The sequence below is a fragment of the Lutjanus erythropterus genome, chromosome 13, assembly GCF_056507025.1.
Source record: "Lutjanus erythropterus isolate fLutEry1 chromosome 13, fLutEry1.hap2, whole genome shotgun sequence".
In the NCBI taxonomy this organism is placed as follows: Eukaryota; Metazoa; Chordata; class Actinopteri; order Lutjaniformes; family Lutjanidae; genus Lutjanus; species Lutjanus erythropterus.
Window position 1 is genome coordinate 10,401,382 of NC_139329.1, and position 22,599 is coordinate 10,423,980.

The window sequence follows — 22,599 nt, forward strand, 5'->3', positions numbered from 1 at the left end:
TTCTGGACTGAGTATTTTCTTAAATTTGCAAAATTTTATGTTACAAATTGCAAATGTTACTTCATAAGTAAGTGTTTGTGTCTGTTCAGAAAATTGTGGTTTATGTTGGCAGTTGTCATTTTTGTGCTGGTTTTAACTAGTAGGAAGGTGGCAATTTGAGGCCATCTGTATTTTGCATATTTTTGAGTGCTTGAACCTCATATTGAATGTCTTTAAAGGATATTGATCATGTTATGCCATCAGAGATTAAGGAAACATGTTAAATTGAAATACTCGCTTCTCTGACAATAATGCTTTTTTATGTCTATACTATTTATATTCTGGGGCAGAATAACTGTTTTAGTTTGCCTGTTTCTTCTTCATTAAAGTTCAAATTAATGCTGAATGTTTGCTAAATGAGTAAGCATCAGTTTATGGTTTGGAAAAAATCATTAATAATCTTCTCTAAGGAGATGTTTACAATGGTTAATATGTTAATGGAGTGTAACAGGCACTAATCTCCATCTCCAGAATGTGTACTTTTGGAGCAGTGAGATTTCGTTTTCAGGATAACGGTCTTAGCTTTACATTAACATACAATTACAGTGAAGCGACTTGTTATTGTCAAACTACAATTTTGCACTCCTCTTGCATTCCTGTAGTGTTCATGCCTTTGTCTGGAGAGGTGGCGGCGGGGAAAAACAACTCACTTCAACCATAGATCGTATATTAAACAGGATTTCAACCCTTCGGGATTCCAGTTTTCCAGGACGAGAACTCCTGCTCTATGGCAACACCGCTCACTGTTCTGATTGTGCACAAACACACTTCAGTCCAAATGAACATATGTGTTATTTGGTTAATAAATGCCACTGTACGAAAGGACATCTGCGGAAAAGACTCTGCTAATGTCATCTTGGCATGTCAACCAATTATCATGCTTTCTGGTATCGACGCTGTGGCTGCTACCACCGTAACCGCAGGTAAGAAAATATTTCTTAAAAAGGAGAGCGTGAAAAGCTAACTGACTGTTCCATCTGGGATACTCTCAGGATCGCTGCCTTGAAAAAGTTTCTGTGAGGTGGCTGCTTGCCTGTGAACGCTGACACAGCATCGGCTTATGCTCATGATTAGTGTGTTGCAGTGAAACCGCGACTAATGGTCTATCAACGCCGGAGTGCTTACGCTGTCGCTTGCTACACATTGTCACTTTAATTTAATACTTTGTGTCGTGTGAATCATGACTTTTTAAAACAAGTTGCAGGTAACTAAGTACTCTAGCTGCATATGAGAGAACTTCAAGGCGCAGCGTCAAACAAGGGCTTCCCGTGCACAGCACAGTCATCTGCTGTGAATGAATGCTTGGAGAAAAGATATGCAGCAATACACAGATTGATCCATACCCGGAGGAAGATCGATGGGTCATGCTAGATGCTGTGATTCACAGATACCGAGAGAAAATGAGAAGATGAGACGCGGAGTTTCTGCCTGTAAGCAAAGGATTATGGGGAGAGTGCAGCTAATTGCTAAATAGAGGGAAAGCACAAGAGCATGTGATGTGGTACAGGGGAGGAAAAACAGTGGCAGAGAGGGCCAAGGGATGAGAGACGGGGAACAAGGCGGAATATGCAAAGCGGGAGTGATCATCGGGACATATGAGAGAGGGAGAAAAAGAGCTGTAAAGATCAATAGAACAAAAAGAAAACAAAGAAAAGAGAGCTGGAAAGAGGAAGGAGGACATTTTTCTGATTAAACATTTCAGTCAAGAGCAAATCAAAGGTGATATAATCACAATGCCGCCATTTTTTAGACCTAAAATTGCATCCTTTTTTTTTTTCTTCTCATACCTCGTCCTTCTCTTCTCCTCCTCTCCCTTTGCGCTCTCTCCATGCCCCCCGCTGTACCCCGCCTCCGGCGTACAGCGAGCCCGACTATAAACTACAGAGAACAAGCCCAGACGGGAGAGAATAGGATCTTGGGGCCTTAAAGTTGCAAATGATTTTTCTTCTCACCAAAGTAGCTGTTGGACGTCTTCCATTACGTTTGTGTTGTGAATGGAGGAGGCTGAATTATTCATGCTATCGCTAATGGCTTAAATGAGATATTCAGAGTAAATTCAAGTTTGACTTCCCGGGGAGTGCCCAAGGCATGGCGGCAAAAAATGCAGAAATGTGAAATGACATACTTTTGCAAAATGAATGCAAAAAAAAAAGAGAGAACATTTGCCAGTGCATGAATACAAGTGATACGAACTGTGTATTAATTCATGTCACACACACACTCAAACACTTTATCACTGCATGATAAATTGGAAGCAACATACCATATTACTGCAGTATTAACCCATGTTTAAACAACCCAGTGGGCAAAGATGCATAAAAATAGTCACCAGTTAAGAAAAGATGTTCAGAATAGGTTCAACAGTGAATGTTTTTTCACAGATTATTTGATGACACTAATTGTCAATTTTAGTCCATATTTCACTGGGATTTTCAACAGTGACACTTTTCATCCTCTACAAAGTGAAAATAATAGCCTATTATCACTTTGGACCCTCACTAAGAAACTACATCAAAATTTCTCAGTTGAAAGCCAGAAAAAAAAAAAACACCACACCAGATTTGAACCCACGTTACTTAAATGAAAGTCCTGTGTTTTACCTACTCAACCACCACACCCCCATGATTATTTTCACTACTTTGTTGCTATTAACACTCCATTCTGGTGCACGCTCTTTTGGAGTAGTTGAAAAAAATAACCAATACACCTGAGTGCTTGCACATGCAGGTTAGCCTGCAGTAAGAAGTGCAAGTTCTTTATTTTACGTTAAAGCTACTACCAGGAACTTTCATATTTAGTTGATTTTGGAGGCCCCTGTGGACAAAAGCGGTAGTTTTTCCCACCATAAAAATATGAAGTCCAAAAAAAATGTAAACACCGACTTGTTTCATCCAATTCACAAAGTATCTGACTCAGTGGCAGAAATGGCTGCACAATGTTTGTTCATGTTGTTCAAAACTCCTTATAGTAGCTTTAAGAACATCTCCCATTATAATGTCCTGGAACAAATTTGTGTTCTTAGATGTTAGATGTTTAGACTGAATATCATTCCCTTATCAACCAGAAATCAAGATTTAAATCCCAGTTGGTGCTCATTGGGAAGCATGCCAGAAAGCAGAACAATGCTTCATGTTCTTTTGTGTCTGTGTTGTGGTTGTGCTGGTACTTACAGAGTAGGGCGAGCAGGAGTGTCGCGAGCAGCACGAGAAGGCTGGCGCGGTGGGAGTGGGCGGAGCTGCAGTGCATCTTGCTCTTCTTACAGACGCACACCTGAACTTTGACCTCTGTGCTGTTGGACAAAGGGGGCACCCCTGAGTCAGTGATGAGCAACGGGAGCTGGTAGTTGGCTTTCTTCAGACTGTGCAAAAGCGTGATTCGGGAATGTGTGGCTGTGGGGAGGGGGGGGGGCACACAGAGGAAGAGGGAGGTTTTAATAAAGTGGATGAACAATAATTCCCCATTCTGCATTCAAAGCTGCCCATTCTCCAAAGCAGAACTAAATATGTGTATTATAGAGCAAAACTTATGTGCCTCAAGTAACTGTTTGCAGGGCCGTTCCTGACAACTGAAGCAACAAAAATTGGCACCACTTAAGTTGCATAAGATTGTTACATTTTGTTGCATCACCCTTAAAAATTCCTTAAGAGACACAAGAGACACTACTGGAGCTGGTTCACTTCATGCTGAAATGTGCCACAATATGCAAATCTGCACTTTTACTTGTCTGCCATGGCTGTTTTCCTCCAGGTAAGGTGACTTTTAGCTTTGTATTTAATTAGAAAATGTACATTGTCAAAACGAGTGCTCAAAACAGTGTCACAAGGCAACAGAAAGCTACAGTAAACATTGCATAAATGCAGAGGCCCTCGATTGTACAAATGACCCCCACCTCTCTGGCTCATCGTGTATGTTGTTTTGCCAGAGTGCAGTGTGAGATGCAGGATTTTCCAACAGCTACAACAGCTGACAGTCAGATTTCCATCAGTACAATCAGACAGTTTCATAAAGCAGCAGTTTACTTTAAAGGGCGACTCCATCTGCGTTCTTTTCCAGGTTTTTCCACTGGAAACGCCCACTCATTCAGCAGTGAAATCATGCAGGTTATGTGGGAAAACATTTTTATAAGTGCTGGGAAAATAGCATTTTTACCCTAAAACTAAACCCTATAAGATATAAATACCTTAGAATGAAAATGAAAACCTTAAAAAACAAACAGAAAAAATTGATCTGCCCTTTAAACAAACGTGTAATTGTGTTGATCTGTTACAGCAATTATCACATTACATTTCACCCACATGCACTTTGGAATCCAAAGTGATGACACATACATAAGGGTGACAAGTTAACAGAAAAGTGCCACAGTAAAGCACTGTCACACCACAGAAACATGCCAGCCAAATCTGAAAGGTTAAAAAATGTCTAAAAATATAAAGTTAGGTCTTAAAATCATGAAAAAAAAAGTTTTTTTCTGCTTTGAAACACTGGGGGCATGTCTGCTCCGCTGTCTCAGTGTCAAACACCACTACGTCCTGAAAACTATCTGAAATATTGACGTTCTGTCTGGCAGCTTTACTGGATATTTCCAGACATGTTTGAGCCACCAGTGCCAGAGGACGGAGACAGGATGGTGATTCACATGGTCATTCGCGTGATGTTCATGTGTTGATTTGTGGAGCTTATATAGTGTTTGTGGAACATTACCCCAAGACATGTTTAAGATCCACCCAAAAAATCCTGAACAGAGAAATCATGAACAACAGTTTAATGGTTTAACTCCAGAATTTAGTCCTATAGATTTTTCAGCAACTATGTCCTAACATGTATAATGTGTTTAGAAGAAAACTCCCCTTTTCTTTACCCAGAGATTAAAATTTTATTCAGACTATGTTTAGTCAGGTTCGCTGACTGTCTGTGTCACACTTTGACACATCCGACATATCCCATATTTTCCTGTAAGTTAAGTAGCAACTAGAAAGAGATGCACCTTTACCTTGAATATATTACAGATTTCTCTGGATTTTTAACATTTTTGGAAACATTTGGAGTAATGTAAGCAGCTCAACAATATATATAACTATTCACTGTTTACCTTTGCAGTCTTTATGCTAAGTTAAGCCGAGTGGCTGCTGGTGGTACCCTCGTGTTTTTCCTGCGGATATAGAGTGCGATCATTCTTGCCATTTAACTCTTGGTAAGAAAGGGAATGAGTGCAGTTTGTCAAAATGTCAAACTTAAAAAAAATCTTTCACCCATCTGTATGTTAAAATGTACTAACATGTAAAAAGACAGATTTGAAAAAGCCTCAAACTTAGATTGACCTATGGAGTTAAGCTTTTCTATTAAAAAATGTATAGCATGCTTTTAAACGGATCTGTCAGAGTTCAAAAAAACAATTCATGAAAAACTGTAGTAAGACAAGTTATTTTTATGGAGAAATACTCTGTCAGGATATAACCACCAGCTCTCCTGCCTCTGGTTCCACACTCATCCACAAACACACACACACACAGATGCACACACAGCGGAGACGAGCACAGTGCCAGTCCATTTCACTGGTAGCGGGCTCTTTCTCTGCTGGCCATATCTGTCTCTTCCAGCGGGGGTGATTGAGGAGTGTCTGTACCTCTCTCTCCCGCTGTCAGTCACAGCTAATACCTCTGGGCAGGTTTTAGCTCTGCTCTGTCACTCAAACACACACACAGACAGCGCTGTCTCATGCAACCCTGAATCAATGTCTTGGTTGTCTATCTAGCCTCCTCTGTCTTTGTATCATTTTACTCTTTATCCTTATCATGTGATCCACAGTAACATCTGCAATTAAGACCTCTCTGCTCTGTGTTCAGAGTGTATTAACAGTGTGTGAAAGGATAGAATGACATAAGATGGATTTACGGTGAAATGACTCTTGAAAATTCGTGCAATAAAATATCTATATAATATGTATACTTCTCATACTTTTTCTTTATTTAGTTTTAGGCAGATGCTATTTGCATGTGGGGTGGAATAACCAATGTGGCTATTTACACCCTGGTGTATGTGGCCTGGTATGACACAGGCAAGACCCCAGGTGTTTGGAGCCAACAGCGCTATTTGCACCTGAGGTGTAAATGGCCAGTGTAGCTATTTGCATGCCATAAGCTTTTCCTAAACCTAACTGAGTAGTTTTGCTTCCTAAACCTGACCAACTAGTCATTATGCCTAAACCTAACTGGAGACTTACTCTGTCTAAACATAACCAATCAGTATTTGTGCATAAACCCAACCAAGTAGTTTTGTTTCCTGACCCTAATCAAGGAGGTTTGTTGCCTAAACCTAACCAAAGTGTGACTGAAAACTGAAGGTAACAATTTCAAACGTGTACAAATAAATCTAAAAATGTCTTAAACACTCACTTCTAATTTTACACAAGACTGAAATCTCTCTCCCAGGACAGAACTCAAACCCCACTCTTTCTAAGAAGAGTCCTGTGTTTAACCCATTCACCGACTGCAGCCTCTTACTGACCTTAAATTTTCTTTTTTATATCTAGACTTAAAGGGTCAGGACTCGGAGGTGAATAGCTGAATAGCTGCTATGTGCCTATTTTGACCTTGGTGCAAACATACACTCTGTTATTTTTTTCAAACATTGCCCAGGGTGGATGGAAAGAAAAATAGCGTGGACTGAGCAACAGGGAAGAAAAAGTGACTGAAAAGTCATCTATTAAGGTTAATATTCATAAACAAATTGGCATTTCTGCGTCTTGGATGAATGGATTGTTGCTTGTTTTCTGTTTCTTGATTGATGTCCTGTTATTAAACTTCGTCCTCATGTCATGTTCAGTTCAGTTCAAGAACATACAAATCTCATTTCAAAATAAAATACTCACAGTTGACACTGGTAACCTTCCATGTTTTATCAAGGCCGGGCTGTTTTCCCAGTTCTATCTTAAATGGTGCAGCATTGGGTGGGAGGTCCTTGTCCCGCCCACCAACTATGGCCACACTTATATCATGGGCGTCTTCACACACTCGTGCTACGGACGGTATCACATAGGGGGCGTTGTCATTGTAGTCTTCCAGATGAATGATCAGTGTGCCGGTACCTGTGGCTGGTGGGCTGCCTGCAAACACACAGAATATACAACACATTAGCACAGAGAAGAGACACTGCTGTACTGTAGGCCTGGATGCTCATCATTGTGCGGGAATGTGAACAGTAATAATCTGGGCAGATGTGAAAAGAGCAATAATGTAATGTGGCCGCCATAAAACATGGCATACTCATGATTATTTTAAAGTTAATTTTCCTTTGAATGTTTTTCATTCTGCAATGTCAAAAATGCTTTCAGCTGTAATCCAAGAGCAAAGAAAGACCTGACTCTATTTTAAAAAACAGAATGCCAATGAACGTAACCATCCTGCTCCTTTCTACTCAGCTGACCTAATTTAACCCAACGGAAACAAAAACGTGTGTCATTTTGAATGAATCACAGAGGCTTGTGCTTTGAAATAAAGCATTGTGACTTGGCACACAGCCGACTTCTGTGTTTGTTTGAGATTACACCTTATTGAAGGATGCTGGGTTAAAAAGCAGCGTGGCTCCTCTCTATTACTGCTCTCTGTTTCGCTGCGATTAGAGGTTATTAAAAAATCCAAACGGCATCCACAACAGCTCCGGAGGTCAGTCAGCAATTAACACCTAAAGACAAGATCTGTAATTGGAAAATGGCTCTCCTTCACCTCTTCAAGGTAAAAAAAATATTTGCAGACAATTTAGGGCAGAGAGGAGGGGGAAAACAAGTCAAGATATATGTGCAATAAATGTCAAGTGATGCTGGAGAGAAACCCTGAGTTTTTATGGTGCCTTTACAGAAAGCTGCACAAACTGTGCAGAAAATGTTTCTGCCATGAACTGCTGATTAGGTGAAAGTTAACTTTTTAGGACAAACATAAAAAAAACAAACTAAAGAGGCAAAGTGACTTCGATGTCAAAGTATAAATATGACACATGACTTAAGGTCAAACTTTGGCAGTTTTCCAGTCAGGGTTGGTCAGAGCCTCATCATCAAGTTCATGTTAACCAGATATGAACAAAAAGAAGTTTTCTGATCCTTCACTGGATGTACACTGTTTGCAGAGACAATGGGGCAAGATTAAACGTCAAAATTCTTAGTCATTTTTGAAACAGTGATTCTAAAGAGAGATGAAATAATTGCTGAGATGACAAACCACGGTGTTCCTAAAATAAATTATAATAGTAAAAATATGCCATGTTGGCTATAATCTGAAGATGAGTCAGCCCCTGTGGGTGACGGTCAGTGTTTTGGTGTAATCAGCTGTTATCCAGGCCAAGACTTGTTCCTCTGTGCACCAGTCATTGTTTACAGTCTGATTAGCAAGTTGAGACAGAAATGAAGTTGGAGGCTAACCTCTAAAAACACAAAAAACGCAAAAAGCTAAAACACTGTTAGAAGATAGCTGATGGATTCTGAGACTGCATTTCGGCCGGTGTGTTCCACCTCTTTTGCTCTCCACGTGGCTCTGTACCCGCAGGCAACCAAAGCCTGCTCAAATATGACGGATGAATACTACTCGAACTGCAAATGGACTGGAAACCAGAACACATCTGATACAAAAATCTTGTCTATTGCCTAAAGACTGTACATTCAGATACAGATATTTGTATAGAGATTACCCTAAACTCTGATGGACTTCAGAAACAAACAAACAACAAAAAAAACAAATATAACCAGTTAGTTAATGGGCTCTTTGGCCTTGTTACTTTTGCCGGACATGATAATGATTGCAGCTTAGGTTCAGATCCAATAAACATACTGTTTATTTCTTACACTTCTGAAGTGTTTTTTAGTTTTGGAAAGGCTAAAAAAAAGACACTGTCCATCAAACTCCACCAGCTTGAAGTTTTGCTCCCACTACAGCCAAATGCACATCACTGCAACATGTGGAGCCATCCAAAGCTTGGCAGGCCGACCATGTCTAGTTTCAAAGCTATTATTGGCCAATTGTTGTTTGGCGGAGGGGTTTAGGTAGAATCAGTGTTGCTGTGTTACACTTAAGGCGGATTCACACTAGCCTTGTTTAGTCCTGCGGAACCAAACCAGGGGGTTTACCCTGTGGGGTGGTTCTTTTTGTGTTGGTGTGAACACCAGACTCGAACTCTGGTGTGGACCAAACAACCACTCTCAGGTCCTCCTCAACGAGGTGGTCTTGTACAACTGTCAAGTGAACACTGGTGTGGTTCATTTCTTCTTGTGCGTGAACCAATCACTGGTTCATTTCATTTCCTGTTTTGGTGACTGGCACACAAATAGTGTGTTTGCCACCAAAATGTGGCCTGGTAGGGGACAAACCTGGACTTTCAAGGAAGTGAGAAATGCCTGCATTAATAAATGACTCACAAAACATTTATATGTGCAGTCCTCAGTCTGCTGTTATGTGCTCCAGATCAACATCAACATGAACAGAATCTGACTGAAAATTTAAACGGTGCATCATTCTCGCATTGCTTCGATTCAGGAAGCACCCTAAGGCGTGAACCTGCCCTTCAAAACTAACAATATTTTAGAGAACTGGTACTTTTAAACTAAAACCACCTTTGAGAGTTTGCTTCATTTCTGCCTTCAAATGGAGACCCAAGCACTGGTTGTAAGGTTATCAAAACATATTTTTATTTAGATGCCATATACACATGGGCGCAAACATGCACTGCAATAGATTTCACACATACTGTAAATCCTCTCTCTGTACATGTACAGGAACTGTTTACCTTGAGAAACTCCCTGTGGCTTCATAACAGAAGTGTCAAATACACCTGAAAGTAATTTCTCATCTCCGCAGTGAGGCTTTTTATTCACACACAACCTCTTAAACAGGAGCAGCATAAAGTGTTGCCCAGGCTGTTAAATCCCCCTGGCAGGGCGATGGAGGCAAGTATCCAAGTGCTAAATATTTACTATTTGTGTAAATGCATGTCTGTACTTTATGTCAAGTGTAGTGGAAACCTTAAAGGAATGTGTAGGTGCAGATTCTCTGTGGTAATGGCAGTAATCCAACTTCATATACACCCATTCAAACACCAACCCACACACACACAAGTGGGTACTCTTCCTCCTCGCGTTCCCACCAGCCCACATGCACTGGGTCAATTACATAGCTGAAATACTCTCACTGAACCAGAACAAAAGCAGTGGTGATCACATTAAGTAAATACATTTCCATAAGGTTTTTTAAAGCTCATGTTAGTTCAGATTATTTTAAACAGGGTTGTGTGAGGTACTTGTTGATAATCAGCGTATTACCCACAGTACACGGCGGGTATTACCCACAGTACACGGCGGGTGGCACGGCCCCAGGTTGGTGAAACAGAGAGGAATAACCAGCACAGATGCTGAGCAATGTACAGCTGTGGACAGCATCAGCAACAAAAGATATTTTAGTCACCTAATCAAACCCACCTTAAAAAAACAATATCAGTTTAAATTTAGCTATATTCAAAATATTTTCATTAGTGTTGTCAGACAGTCTTTTTGTGATGGGAAATTGCTGTTCCATAAGCCAGAGATCGATCAATGTCCAAACCAACCAAACTCCATAGGTGAAATCTGTAATTTTAGTTAGTTAGTGGTCTATTGCTGCCTCAACCAGTTAGTTTGTTTGTGTTATCATGTGACTTTGGTAAATCTGAACTATCATTTTACAACAGCAAAGTCACACGATAACACAAACAAACTCAGATCGAGGCACTGGTAGATCAGCAGCTTCTGTGTTCTGAGAGGTAAAATGACTGATTCTGTCTATGGGTTTTGGTTAGTTTGGAGAGAGTGATATTTGGCTTTTGTGAGGTGGTTTCTTGTCTGAAAAGACTGTCTGGCTGCACGGAAAAATGTGAAAATATTCTAAATAAAACATACACTTAAACTGATATTGCTTTTTTTCAGGAGGACCTTTTTTTAAAATCAGAAATACCCTACATATTTTTCCTCTTATCTGTGGTGCTATTTATCCATCTCGATATTGTTGGTGTGAGTTGGCGAGTTTTGAAGATAACAACTGTAGACCTGTTTGGCTTCTCTTGAATATAGTGCAACAAAATGGCACCCACCTTCTGGTGCTCAAAGTGCCATAAAACATCCATTTGAAAAAATCAACATCAGTGTCTCTTTCCAGAAATCATGACCTGGTTACTTAAGATAATCCCCAGACCTTGTTGTTAGCAGTTTCATGACCTATTCAGAAACAATTTTCTTTCTAGAAGAAAAATAATAACTTGCAAGATTTTACTGTAGTGGGAAAGTAAGTCTTACATACAGGGTCAAGATTTCTGGAAAGAGAGTTGTGTTTTTCAAAGTTTTTTTTTTTTTTTTTTTGACATTTTGAGCATCACAAACTGCCATTTAATCCCATTATATTGGAGGGAAGGCAGATATCTCTCCAGCTGATATCTCAAAACCCCTGCAACTCACAACAAAATAATCTAGATGGATAAATTGCACTACAGGCCAGAGTAAATATGTACTTTTGCTTTTGCACTGCAGTAAGTTGCTTCATGCTGACTCTCTCTGCTTCTTCAAACTGGGGGTGTGCCGACCGCCATCTACTGTAGCTAATACACCGACTATCGATAAGTACCTTATACAACTCTACTTCAAATAACCCGAATTATCCCTTTAACCTCCTCTAAAAACCATTTGGGTGCATTAATACAAATATTTCAGTACAGAATACACAAGAGAAATGAATGATGGATGGAAGAAGCAGGCTGTTTCTACATTCACCTGCAGCTAAAACATTTTCTGCTTTATAACAGTCTGCAGAGAAATCATATCTACAACTGGTGAGTGTTTATCAGATAATCATCATGATCTGTTTGTTTACCGAGCTCCAAACTTTAATTTCATTCTCAGCTGCAAAGCCATCAGCAGATTATGATTATGAGAGATATGGAGAAATCAAATGTAATGGTCGCGAGCTTGGCGTTTCTACTGTGTCATAATCGTGAAATGACTGCTATCTCCGCCCGCTTTGTTTTTTTTTCCTGCACGCAGTCAAGGAATGAAACAAAACAGCAAACAGCCCTCATATAGCTACTGTAGATAAGTATGGCTGAGACAATATCAGCAGCAGATCAAGAGCAAGAGAGGAATTACTTCAGCAAAAGCAGACACAGAATGTGTTGAAAAGCAAATCAAAGACAGTAGCTCCTCAGGCGAGACCTTAGATAATCTGTCATCACTTGAGACCAAGAGAGTGAGGATGAAGCTCAGATCCCCCGTCAGCGAAAATATGCAAATTTCAGCCCATTTGTAGTGGGAGAGGCCGTCTCTGTGCTTGGCTAGCTTTAAATGAAGCTGTTTGTCTTCCTAAATGAATACTCCCCACACCTAATCACTCCATTTCTCTGCCTGCTCCTACTCCTCCTTATCTCCATTGCATCATGCCTGTGTCATCATCAGCCTCCACGCCTCGGCATCAATGGAGCTTGTCTACTGGCCTCTGCTTCACACCGCTTTGTCACAAAAGTTCTGACTAAACACACTGCAAGTTTCTAAAGGAGACAGGCGATTTATGGCTCTTTGCCGCTACACCGTGTCTGCCCATCTCTGCGCACTAAAAAGGACATAAAAAGTAAAGTAGGCGATATTTAGGGGAGGAGGGACATGGAGGGATTTGCTGTGATGCCAAAAGAAGATGATGATTTTCGGGGTGATGAAACCTCTAAGTGTGAAAGACTGTCCTCTCACTGTCTCGTTGGAGTTGCTCAGCGTCCAAAATGTATTCATCACCACATCAAGCTGTCGGGCTGTTTTGGCTGGCAGCACAGAGTTCCTGTCTAATTAAAATAGGTTTCAATCTCCGCGTACAGTTCTTGCAAAAAAAAAAAAAAAAAAAAAAAAAAAAGAATATTAGAGCAAAATTCTGAGCTCAGAGAACACAAGACACAGTTTAGTAAAATGAATGTAAAACAAGATTAACAAAGGACAAATGTCTTTGATCACTGCCTCTCAGGAAGGGTGAGTGTAATCCTGTACTGCTTGCAGTGAGTCATCTAAGGCTTGAGAAGGCTTAAGAATTGGGACTTAATATTTTGTTGTTCATTCCAAACGCAAATTGTTGGTCTTAATAGCCATGTTAGTGGGTATGAAGTCAAGAAAAACAGCCACAGCAAATAACCACTGTTTACAGCAGTTTAAAAGGACACTGTTCCAGGTCTGAGCCTATATTTCACAATGCCTTTCACGATGCACGGTTCCAGTGAAACTCTATGAACCTGTTATTATTAAGCTCTCTAATGATTTTGTGTTGTAGCCATGATTTAAGATTTGCTTATTTACTTTGCCTCTTTTCAGGTCAGATACTTGAAGGGATTATTCATTTGGCAGGGAAACGATTTAATGGCAACAATTTTAGCTTTATCTTGTGCCCGAAAAGGAGCATACGGCGCAGTGCAGCTGTCATCGCTATTTTCTACCAGACTCAGTTGTCATTTTCTGTCCCAGTGCCCAAGCTGTGTAAAGTCGTGTGTCTTAAAATGAGGTGTGGTCATGTGCATTGTTGATGCATTGTTATCTCAAGGCAGCAGAAAGTGATTGTGCCATTGACCAAGAAAAACCTGGTTTAAAGGGTTAAATTCTGTATTTCCCTGCTATTTAAAGAATTCCTTATTCAGACAGTAAGATAACCACATAAGCAGGTTCACAACAATCGTACCTTCCATGCACCTAGGGCCTAAAAATTGAGATTATGATTAACAGTGGATGATTGCAGGTGGGTGAAATAGGGTGAAGCCTTAAGAGAGACACTGTAGGCATTTACGCACAGCAGCTGTAACTTTGTTGATTGTTTAAACCCCAAAGGATCAGTCAGGATCTAAATTAATGTGTTCTTCTACAATTCCGATGGTCTCACACGGTCAAAGTTCAGAAACTGTTCCATTTGAACTGAAAAAATTACTTCCTAAGTTTCCCCTGGAGAGTTTCCTCTGTCCTTCCAGGTTAATAACCACAGTTGCTAGTTTTTGATAATATTATGCATATGAAATGTTTAAAATGACTGAGAGCACCCTCTCTAATCATTAACCCATCTCTTAAATTATGTCAAGCAGCACGAGTTTTCCCGGTGTTTTCTTTAGTGTGTTGTATTTAAGTATTAGTGTTTCCTTTTAACAGTTGACTTTAAATTGAATTGATGAAATTAGAGCGGCTGCTTTCACTCATGTTTCCATGCGTATAGTAACGTCACTGCAGTCAGTCAGCTGTGCCTTGTGTGTAAATGTGCACAATGTGGGACAGAGGTTCAGTCTCTCAAGTGGAGCTGGACATTCCCTAAATGCACTTGTGCCATGTACTTTAGACTGTGCTATAGATTGTCTATATATGGTTCCTAGAGTCTACACATATGTAGACTGCTTGAGAAGTTATTTACACACAGTGGTGCTTTGAGCCAAAAACTAGTTTGTATTACAGTGTGTATATATTGACAGACATCTTTCTCTGCAGTCTTTTCCTCTTGGTCTTTATTATGTCCATCTCCCCTCTGCAGTGGTCGACTCTGTGCATTGCAATGTAAAACTTAATCCCAGTGTGCCTGCAAGTGAATTAGATGTCAGATCTAAAGTAATCTAATCGCCCTTGAGGCTCTGACATTTTGCATCTTGCTAACGAGTTAAAATAAACTGTAAATGGAGATGGAAGTCCCTGCACTTGTTTCTCTGTAGCCCTTTTTTTTCCCACAGACTGCTCGCCTTTATTTAGTGTTTAATTAGGTTGCAGAGATGAAGTCAGAAAGTTTTGAAACTTGCATAAGCTAAGTAACTTCTCTATTCAAATGAGGAGTGTTTTTTGTACAAATTAGATAATGAATGATGTATTATTTTCACTAAAAAATTTAACAGTCCAAAGCTAAAATTAACTTTACACAAGTGGGGATTGATTCTGATAAATTGGTTTCAGAGCAGGAATTACACTAATTACCGAGTGAGATTAGGTTTAATTGTCCCCATAAAAGTTCCTCTTCAATATTAAAAGGAGCAAAGCCTGTGAGCCAATTCAGGCAGACAACTGCAGTAGCTGTGCTGCACTTGCACATGACAAACTCAACTAAATGCATCATATATATTCAACACTCCCATTGCAATCCGGTGGCCAATTTAAGACGATTTTGGTCTGGTGTGCTGCTGCTGCACGAATCGTTTACAAAACATGTCTGTCAAACGTTGCTGGAAAGATTTTTCTGCTGCTCCTAAAAAAGCCTCACCTCCACCCTGCAACCACCTGTGGGCTCAGAGATTAGCTCGTAGTGACGAGGCCAAAGACTAGACACCAAACACAAACTCTGTACATACTGTGCTATGTAAATACCAGTATCCACCCAACATAAGTTGGATAAGTGGAGAAGCAAAATATATTTTCTGCAATAATATGATTTTTTTTGGGCTACTTTTGGGTAGAGATGACTGAAGCAATAGACTGCAAGAACATGATAACGAGAAAAGAGTCAAGTCTACAACGAGAAGCAGCTGATGGTGGTATGGCACAACTTCAAAACCCTTCAGGCTAATGTTAGCTAGCATACTAATGTTGACAGATACTAAAGCTGGTCAAAATCTCACCGCCAGCTCTCACTGAAGAAAAGATAACCTCTGCTGACCGCATCTTTCCAAACATTTTCTCATCCAGACTCATTTAGTCTTTTGCTTTTGTTTTTTCTCACTTATTACTCCAGCAAGTTGCTGCATGTTTCCATATGCTTCCTCCATGAGATCACGTTCTCCAGGAGATCAAGATTGTGCTTCCTCTGATACAATAATCTTGCACCATTATTTTCAAATCTTGTAATATTTTATTATGAAGACACATTTTCATTTTCCATTAAAGAAAAGTTACAATGAAGTTTGTGTATTGCTGTCAGTTATATAGTTTTTAGAAGAAAAAAAAAAGAAGAAAATTCTGCAAAACTTTGGAATCAGCCATGAAAATTACAATCATTGCATCACTACTTTGAGAAACATGATCATTATACATCTGTCAGATATGGAGCAACATTAGCATTCATTGGGAATTAAGTTTCTGGCCAGCTGATGAATGTAAGTCCAATATTCACTCTCTTTTAGCTCTGTTTTTGGTCTCCACCAACAGGAGGGCTCTTTAGCTGCTGAATGCTCCACTATTTTCACTGGCTAGTTGCTAATTTTGTCTGTGTGTTGTCTGGTGCTGAGCAGGTGGCACACAGTTAGTTTATTGGAGCCTTCTTGCTGAAAATGATGCCTTTGAGAGCATTGCAAATGAACCAAAAAAAGTTAAGATGCGGGCTGTAAAACTAAAACAATCAGCTCTAAGACGATGAAACGCGCTGTAGAGCCGAGAAATGCTGCAGAGTCTGACGATAACTCTCTGTGGGTTACTCACTGACTCAGTGACTCGTCTTACATTCACTTTATCATGTGATCCATGTTTAATACAGAAAAATCTTAATAATATCAGCTTTAAAGTAATAATGTAATGATATATTATCTGCTCACTTATACTGAAAAACTTACTCATAAAGTGTTGTGATTCCAGACTACTGAAAAATATGCACACATTTAAACCTCCAGGCTATCATCCATTTAATTTTATTACATTTTGAGTCGAGTCAGTAATCTGTTGAAGAACACAAAAAAATGGGCTGGTATTGCATCGTGGGGAAAAACTTTCATAACTTGAATATTACATTTTGAGTCGCAATTTACATAATGTCCACTGGCAAACACACACATACACGCACCTAAACATAAAATAATGGACAAGAAATTATTCCTTACTGCGATGATTAATCCACAGAAATAATCGTGACTGAAAATTGATTCAACTGTCAATAAATTTGTGAGACAATGATGCTTTTCCCTGGATATTTTGTATTTGTACTATTGTAATATTTAGATTAATATTGTTTTTAGGCTGCAGAACTCGTTTATTGGATCGATGCGGGAAAGTTGAAGAAATTCTGCAAAGGCAAACTTCACCACCTCCAGCATCCTCTTTTAGGCTTTGCCCTCCTGCTCCATCTCCACCGTCCAGCGCTACTCCCGACACCTCCACCTGCCCCTGGCTGGCAGTTAGACAGCCCTGTTATTCTCCCATCTGCCCAGAGATGAGAGGAGCAAGAAGACTGATTGACTCCTGGGGCTGTCAGGTCTAATCCACAGCTACAGGCTACAAACTGAGCTTTTCTTTCTCTTGCCTGCCTTCTCTTTATATCACTCTATCTACCCCCCAAACACTCTTTTGCTCACAACACTTTGGCTCTAGGCTAATGCTCTCTTTCTGTCTGACTGTCACTTTTTGTTGTTATCGCTTTATTTTTTCTTTCTGTTGTCTGACTTTTTCTCCCCACTGTAGTAACAGAGGAAGGAAAGACAGGGTTGTGACCAGCAGCGGTTTAAAACGTAGGCTACCAATTTCTGCCCCTGCGTGGTGTGGCGAGAATAAAATCCATGATCTGTTCGGCCCTGGTCTTTCCTCTTGGGGAAAAATGTGTTGTCACAGTGAAGTTTTATGCGAGGAGGTGATGGAGGGAGCACAACAAATTTGAAGGAGGGGGAAAAGTACAGCAAGTTCCATTTTCATTTTTTGGCAAAGTCATACATTTGATCAGTTTTTCGCAGTGTGAAATAAGTCTGGCGAGTGCTCCGGCCACCAGTGAATTCACAGGATTAAAAAGGTCCACTTGTAGAATTGTTTTCACCAAGGACAAAACTGAAACAAGACTATTCTTATCTGGCTACATTTCTTTTTCTCATTAGAATAAGCATTAAATACCAGGACATCTTGGCTACAAACAACCAGTGGATGATGCCCTTGGCTACAAATATTCTGCATTGTTATTACTATGATTATTTCCCTCGGTCACATAAAAGTAGATGATGAAGGAAATGAAATAACAACAAGCAGGGAGTAGAGGAAGCCAGGAGCTGGGCTCTCTCGCGCATGAGGAATGGCTCATTGGAAAATGTCACAATACATCACACTGCAGCTAAACAGTCAGGAAGACTAATTCACAGGTGGACTACAGCAAGGTAACAGAGGAGAGTGAGAGAAGATAAATGAAGGGAAAAGTCTAAAAAAAAGGGAAGAGATGAAAGCAGGACAAAAGGAGCTTTGAAGAGGAATGATTTTTGGAAATTATATGAACATATGAAGTGTCTGTCATGACAGATTGTGCTGAAATCTTGTTAAATTTCTTCCTCATCACTTTAAAGTGTCTTCCAGCTAAACAAAAGAAACCATACTCTTTATTACCGCCTACACAGGCAGTAACAGCACAATACTGAGCCATAATACACAAAGTAGCACATGCACTGCTGAATTCCCCCATTTCTCTTTTGTCTACTGTAACAGATTCCTGAGTCCATTCTTGTTTAAAATGTTAACACGACTCGATTCAAACACATCCACCCGCAGTGGGGGTCACAATGACTGCACATTATGCTGAGGTCTGTATACTATCACGCTGGGGTGCTTCTTTTTCCTTTGCTGTGTATTGAACAGCATTTACTGTATTGTCCTCAGTTGAGAAATGTGTTTCCACAGCCAGGGCAGACAAGCATTTTACAGCTGGAAGAGGAATCACAGCACACAATAACCTACACACAGTCACACTCCAAACAACACAAGACACAAAACAACCCAGGAAACAGAACAAAACCTACGTTCCACTTATCACACATACAGAGATAGACAGACAGATAGATAGAAGTGAACATTTTTAACACTGGGAAATAGGTTTAGAAATGCTCTTTTTAAATGAAACAGTTTCAAGGCTCGTCTTGTCACTGCAACAGTTCTACACAGGCAGTCCTTAAAGTCCAGAAATCCTTTACTAAGTCATGTTAAGTTTTTCACCAGAAGCAAAAAGGGGAAAATTGGAAAGCAGTTACTTGAAAAATAATATTTGATGAATTTTTGCACAGTTTTACTCCTAAAGGTCCAGTGTGTAGATTTATGCTAACAGATTTATTGACAAATTACGGCAGTGTGGAATACAATATTAGACCCGCAATGATTGGTTGATTGCTTGATTAATTAAACGAAGGAAAATTAGCTGCCAACTATTTTGATAATTAATTAATTGTTTAAGTCATTTTTCTCACAGAAATGTAAAACTTTTCCTGGTTCCAGCTTTGTAAATATCAGGATTTGCAGCTTTTCTTTTTTTCTGATAAGAAATGAGGATTCTTTTGGTTTTGGACGGTCGGTTGGACAAAGACAGCAAGGCTGTAGGGAAATTGTGATGAACATTTTCCCCAATTTGTTTGACATTTTCTACACTAAGCGATCGCTCCTGACAATAGCTCACAACGACTTGTTTCAGTCGGCATCACAGAATCCTCTATCCCACTTTTCCACGGGAAACAACAATAACTTCCCAGATAGTAACCTACCCTAAAAATGGCAAATTAGCACCTGAGATGCAGCTGTTACCTTTTCTTTTGCTGTGATTTACACATTTTAATCTGCAGCCTTGCCTCCAGATGTTCAAATTTTCCACAAAAACAACCTCCCTCCCAATGCTATTTGGTGGGGGTACTGTCGCTACATCCTGGGCTAAGCTCCGCCCAAGACGATTGTGACTGGTTTAGAAAAATACAATCAAGCCAGAGCATTTTTTTTCCCCCATAGCAGAATAATAATGTGTGGAGCCAGATCTTTCTCCGGCACTGAATGCTGTGGAGACAAAAACTGATTGTGTTTTCGTTACAACAGAATGAGCTGTTTATATCTAGAGAGTGAGAGTGTCCTTCCTGTCTGCCTTGTTGCACTACCATGTTTACACAGTAACCCACCAAACACTCTGGCTAACTCTAGATATGGCCTTTACCATTTGCGTTTTGCTGTATGTTCTCCTACACGCTTGGAAGGGGAGGGTGAGACAAAGTATTTACAATCTGCAAGCTCTCCGCTAAATCCTACACACTGGTCCTTCAAGACAAAAGAAATAAAACAACTTATTCTTAGAGAAACATACAGACATACAGACTTTGCTATTTAGCTTTGAAATTTTTAACAGTGAGTCTTGCTTTTGTTGATTAAATCTTATAAGTGTATTAGATTTTTTGATTTTTTGCAAGAATAAAAAAACAAATGGATTTTAAGGTGAAGTCAAAATTTAAAATGAGTTACATGCCACTTCACTTTCCTTGGGTAAGTGCATTTCATGGAAAGGGGAGCTAAATCTACCATTCTGTGCACTCACTGTTATAGTGAAGGATACCTTATCCCATCTGGTTTTGTATTTTCCAGTTCCTCTCTATCCGTCTTGCCACTGTTTAAGTCCCAGACCTTGTTAAAACTCCCTTCAGATAACCCACTTCATTCTGTCCCATCACTCATCAGTCTCCTCAGGGCTCCGGCAAACACTATCACATGACACCCTGCTAATCTGATTGGCTGATCAGAACTGTAAATGAAACCAGCCAGAGCCAATTACAATAGGCACAAGTCATTAAGAGAGATGACTTCGGGGAGAGAAGCGGTGCTGGGGACAGGTGCATCGCTGCTAGTCTGGCAAATTACTTTCAGAATAGAGTTTGGGTTATCAGTTGTTGGCTATTATACTGAGTGATGGGAGAAGGGCGGTATTGATACGGCTTAAAGTAGGCTTACACAAGCAAGCTCTTTTTGTACTAATTAAACACCAAAATTCTTCCTTCCTTGGGGGATTTCTTGTTTTGGTCTGCACCCAGAGCCTGCTACAGGATTTTTATTGTGATAAGGTGTCGGATCAACATGAAAAAATCCAAGTGGAACAACTTTAATTAGAAAGTTTGTTAAACTCACACTATTCACAGCACTTAAGCAAGTTCTAATGGCCTGCTGGGTCAATTGCTAATTATAAAAAGCTCCTTTTAAACTGTTTACTTGTTTACTGATATATATTTTTTGTAGTTTGCTTTGTAAGGACTTTGCAACCAGCAGTGCACCAAAATAAATCACACATTCAACAATGATTAAAGACCCTGTACAGGCACCTGTTTTCCTCCCTGCCTACACACCTGCTCCTCATTCCCAAAGTGTCTGTGGGCCTTATTCACAGAAGACAGTTTGACACGTCACAGTAGAAAAGCACAGGTGTAAATAATAAAAATGAATGACGGCTGGATTCCATTTAGCTACTTTGGTTTCAGAAGCCTGGTGTTGCACATACTGTACCTGGTATACTGTCATGGCTTAGTGGGACAACTGAATGGAACAGAGCCCTCATTAATGTTATTAGTACAGCTGTGCTGTTTGCTGCTATGATAAGTGACACTAGGATTAAACCAATTCCCTTAATTGCATCCACGTTTCTGTCTTTTCCACCCATTTGCATCTTAGTCCCTCCCAGTGGAGATGTGCAAGAAAAAGATATAAGGAAACAGGAATTAAGGAAACACATTTTTAGATGTGTGGGGGTGTGTTTTGCTGTGAGTGACAGGGATGTCAGATGCTCATATATTCAGCTTTATCACAGGAAAATACCACAGGTTCAGCCAAGCAGGTGTAATGATAAAGCAGCATTCTTCAACTTACAGTTACTGTGTGCGCAATAGTTCACCTTCCACCTTCTCTTCCCGTCTCTGTCTCTCTCTCATACACACATGTTGGCTATAGTGGAGCTGTGCATCCCAGCATCGGTGTCTTTCATGCTGCCGGTGGTTTTTCAGTCTGTGTCCAGCTTGCGCTGAAGTTGCTGTCTCTCTCTGTCAGAGAAGCAGCGTCCTGAGAGGTGTGAGAAATGAGTCTGAGGCAGCTCTGTCAGACGCTGAGAGGGAGTAGCAGGTTTGCGCACAGAACAGTGACCCACCGAGCAGCAACTCCAGTGCGAGCTTGACACAGACCGACAAAACACCGGTTGCTTGAGCAACACCAAGGTGAATAGTCAAATACTAATTTTGCCATTCAAATATGGCAAAAAACTGGGTTAAGGTACAGTCCTAATCCTTTGGTGTCCTTGCCACTTTAATTTTGCCAAAAAGTCCCGCCATGAAGTAATGTTACGATCGAGTGTCAAAGCTTTTGTATGCCTACAGGCTTTGTGTATTTTTCTGCTGTCAGAATCAGGTACATGTAAATGTCAGGCTACATGTCAATGTCCATAAACCACTGTTTCTTTGTAAAGTTGCAAGGATCACTGTTGAGTCCAGCTGCCTTCAATTTAAGCAGATATATTTGCTTGTTTTATTCCTGGTTTTGTTGTTTCCCCTAAAGCTGCAGTCCATCTGAGGGGTTATGTTCCTGTGGGAAAGTGATGTCTGTGCTTACAACTGAACAACTGATTCTAATTTTAGGGAAATTGCAATATGGCCCACTGCAATTTTCAAATCGCAGTAAATGCAATATTTATTAAAGGTGGAATGTGTGTTTAATTAGAATTTTAAATTAAATATTGTCCTGCTGCAGAGATGTCCTGACCTACATAAGCACACTCATCTTTGTTTGGTGCAGATCCTTGAAAAAATCACACCATGATCATTTTGAAGTGATAGTTCACCCGAAAATGGAAATTCAGTATACTCACCCTTAGAATGATTGAGGACACACCA

At 40.1% G+C, this 22,599-nt stretch overlaps 1 protein-coding gene across 1 annotated transcript in view; it reads right to left on the minus strand.

The window, feature by feature from the left end:
- Positions 1–22,599, minus strand: part of cdh13 (cadherin 13, H-cadherin (heart)) — a 452,332-nt gene that overhangs the window by 16,051 nt on the left and 413,682 nt on the right. Inside the window, exons 13-14 of the mRNA XM_084734875.1 lie at positions 6,908–7,141; positions 3,210–3,428 (exon numbers count right to left, since the gene is read on the minus strand). Coding sequence (XP_084591001.1) covers positions 3,210–3,428; positions 6,908–7,141 — 453 coding nt within the window. The remainder of the gene's footprint in view (positions 1–3,209; positions 3,429–6,907; positions 7,142–22,599) is intronic.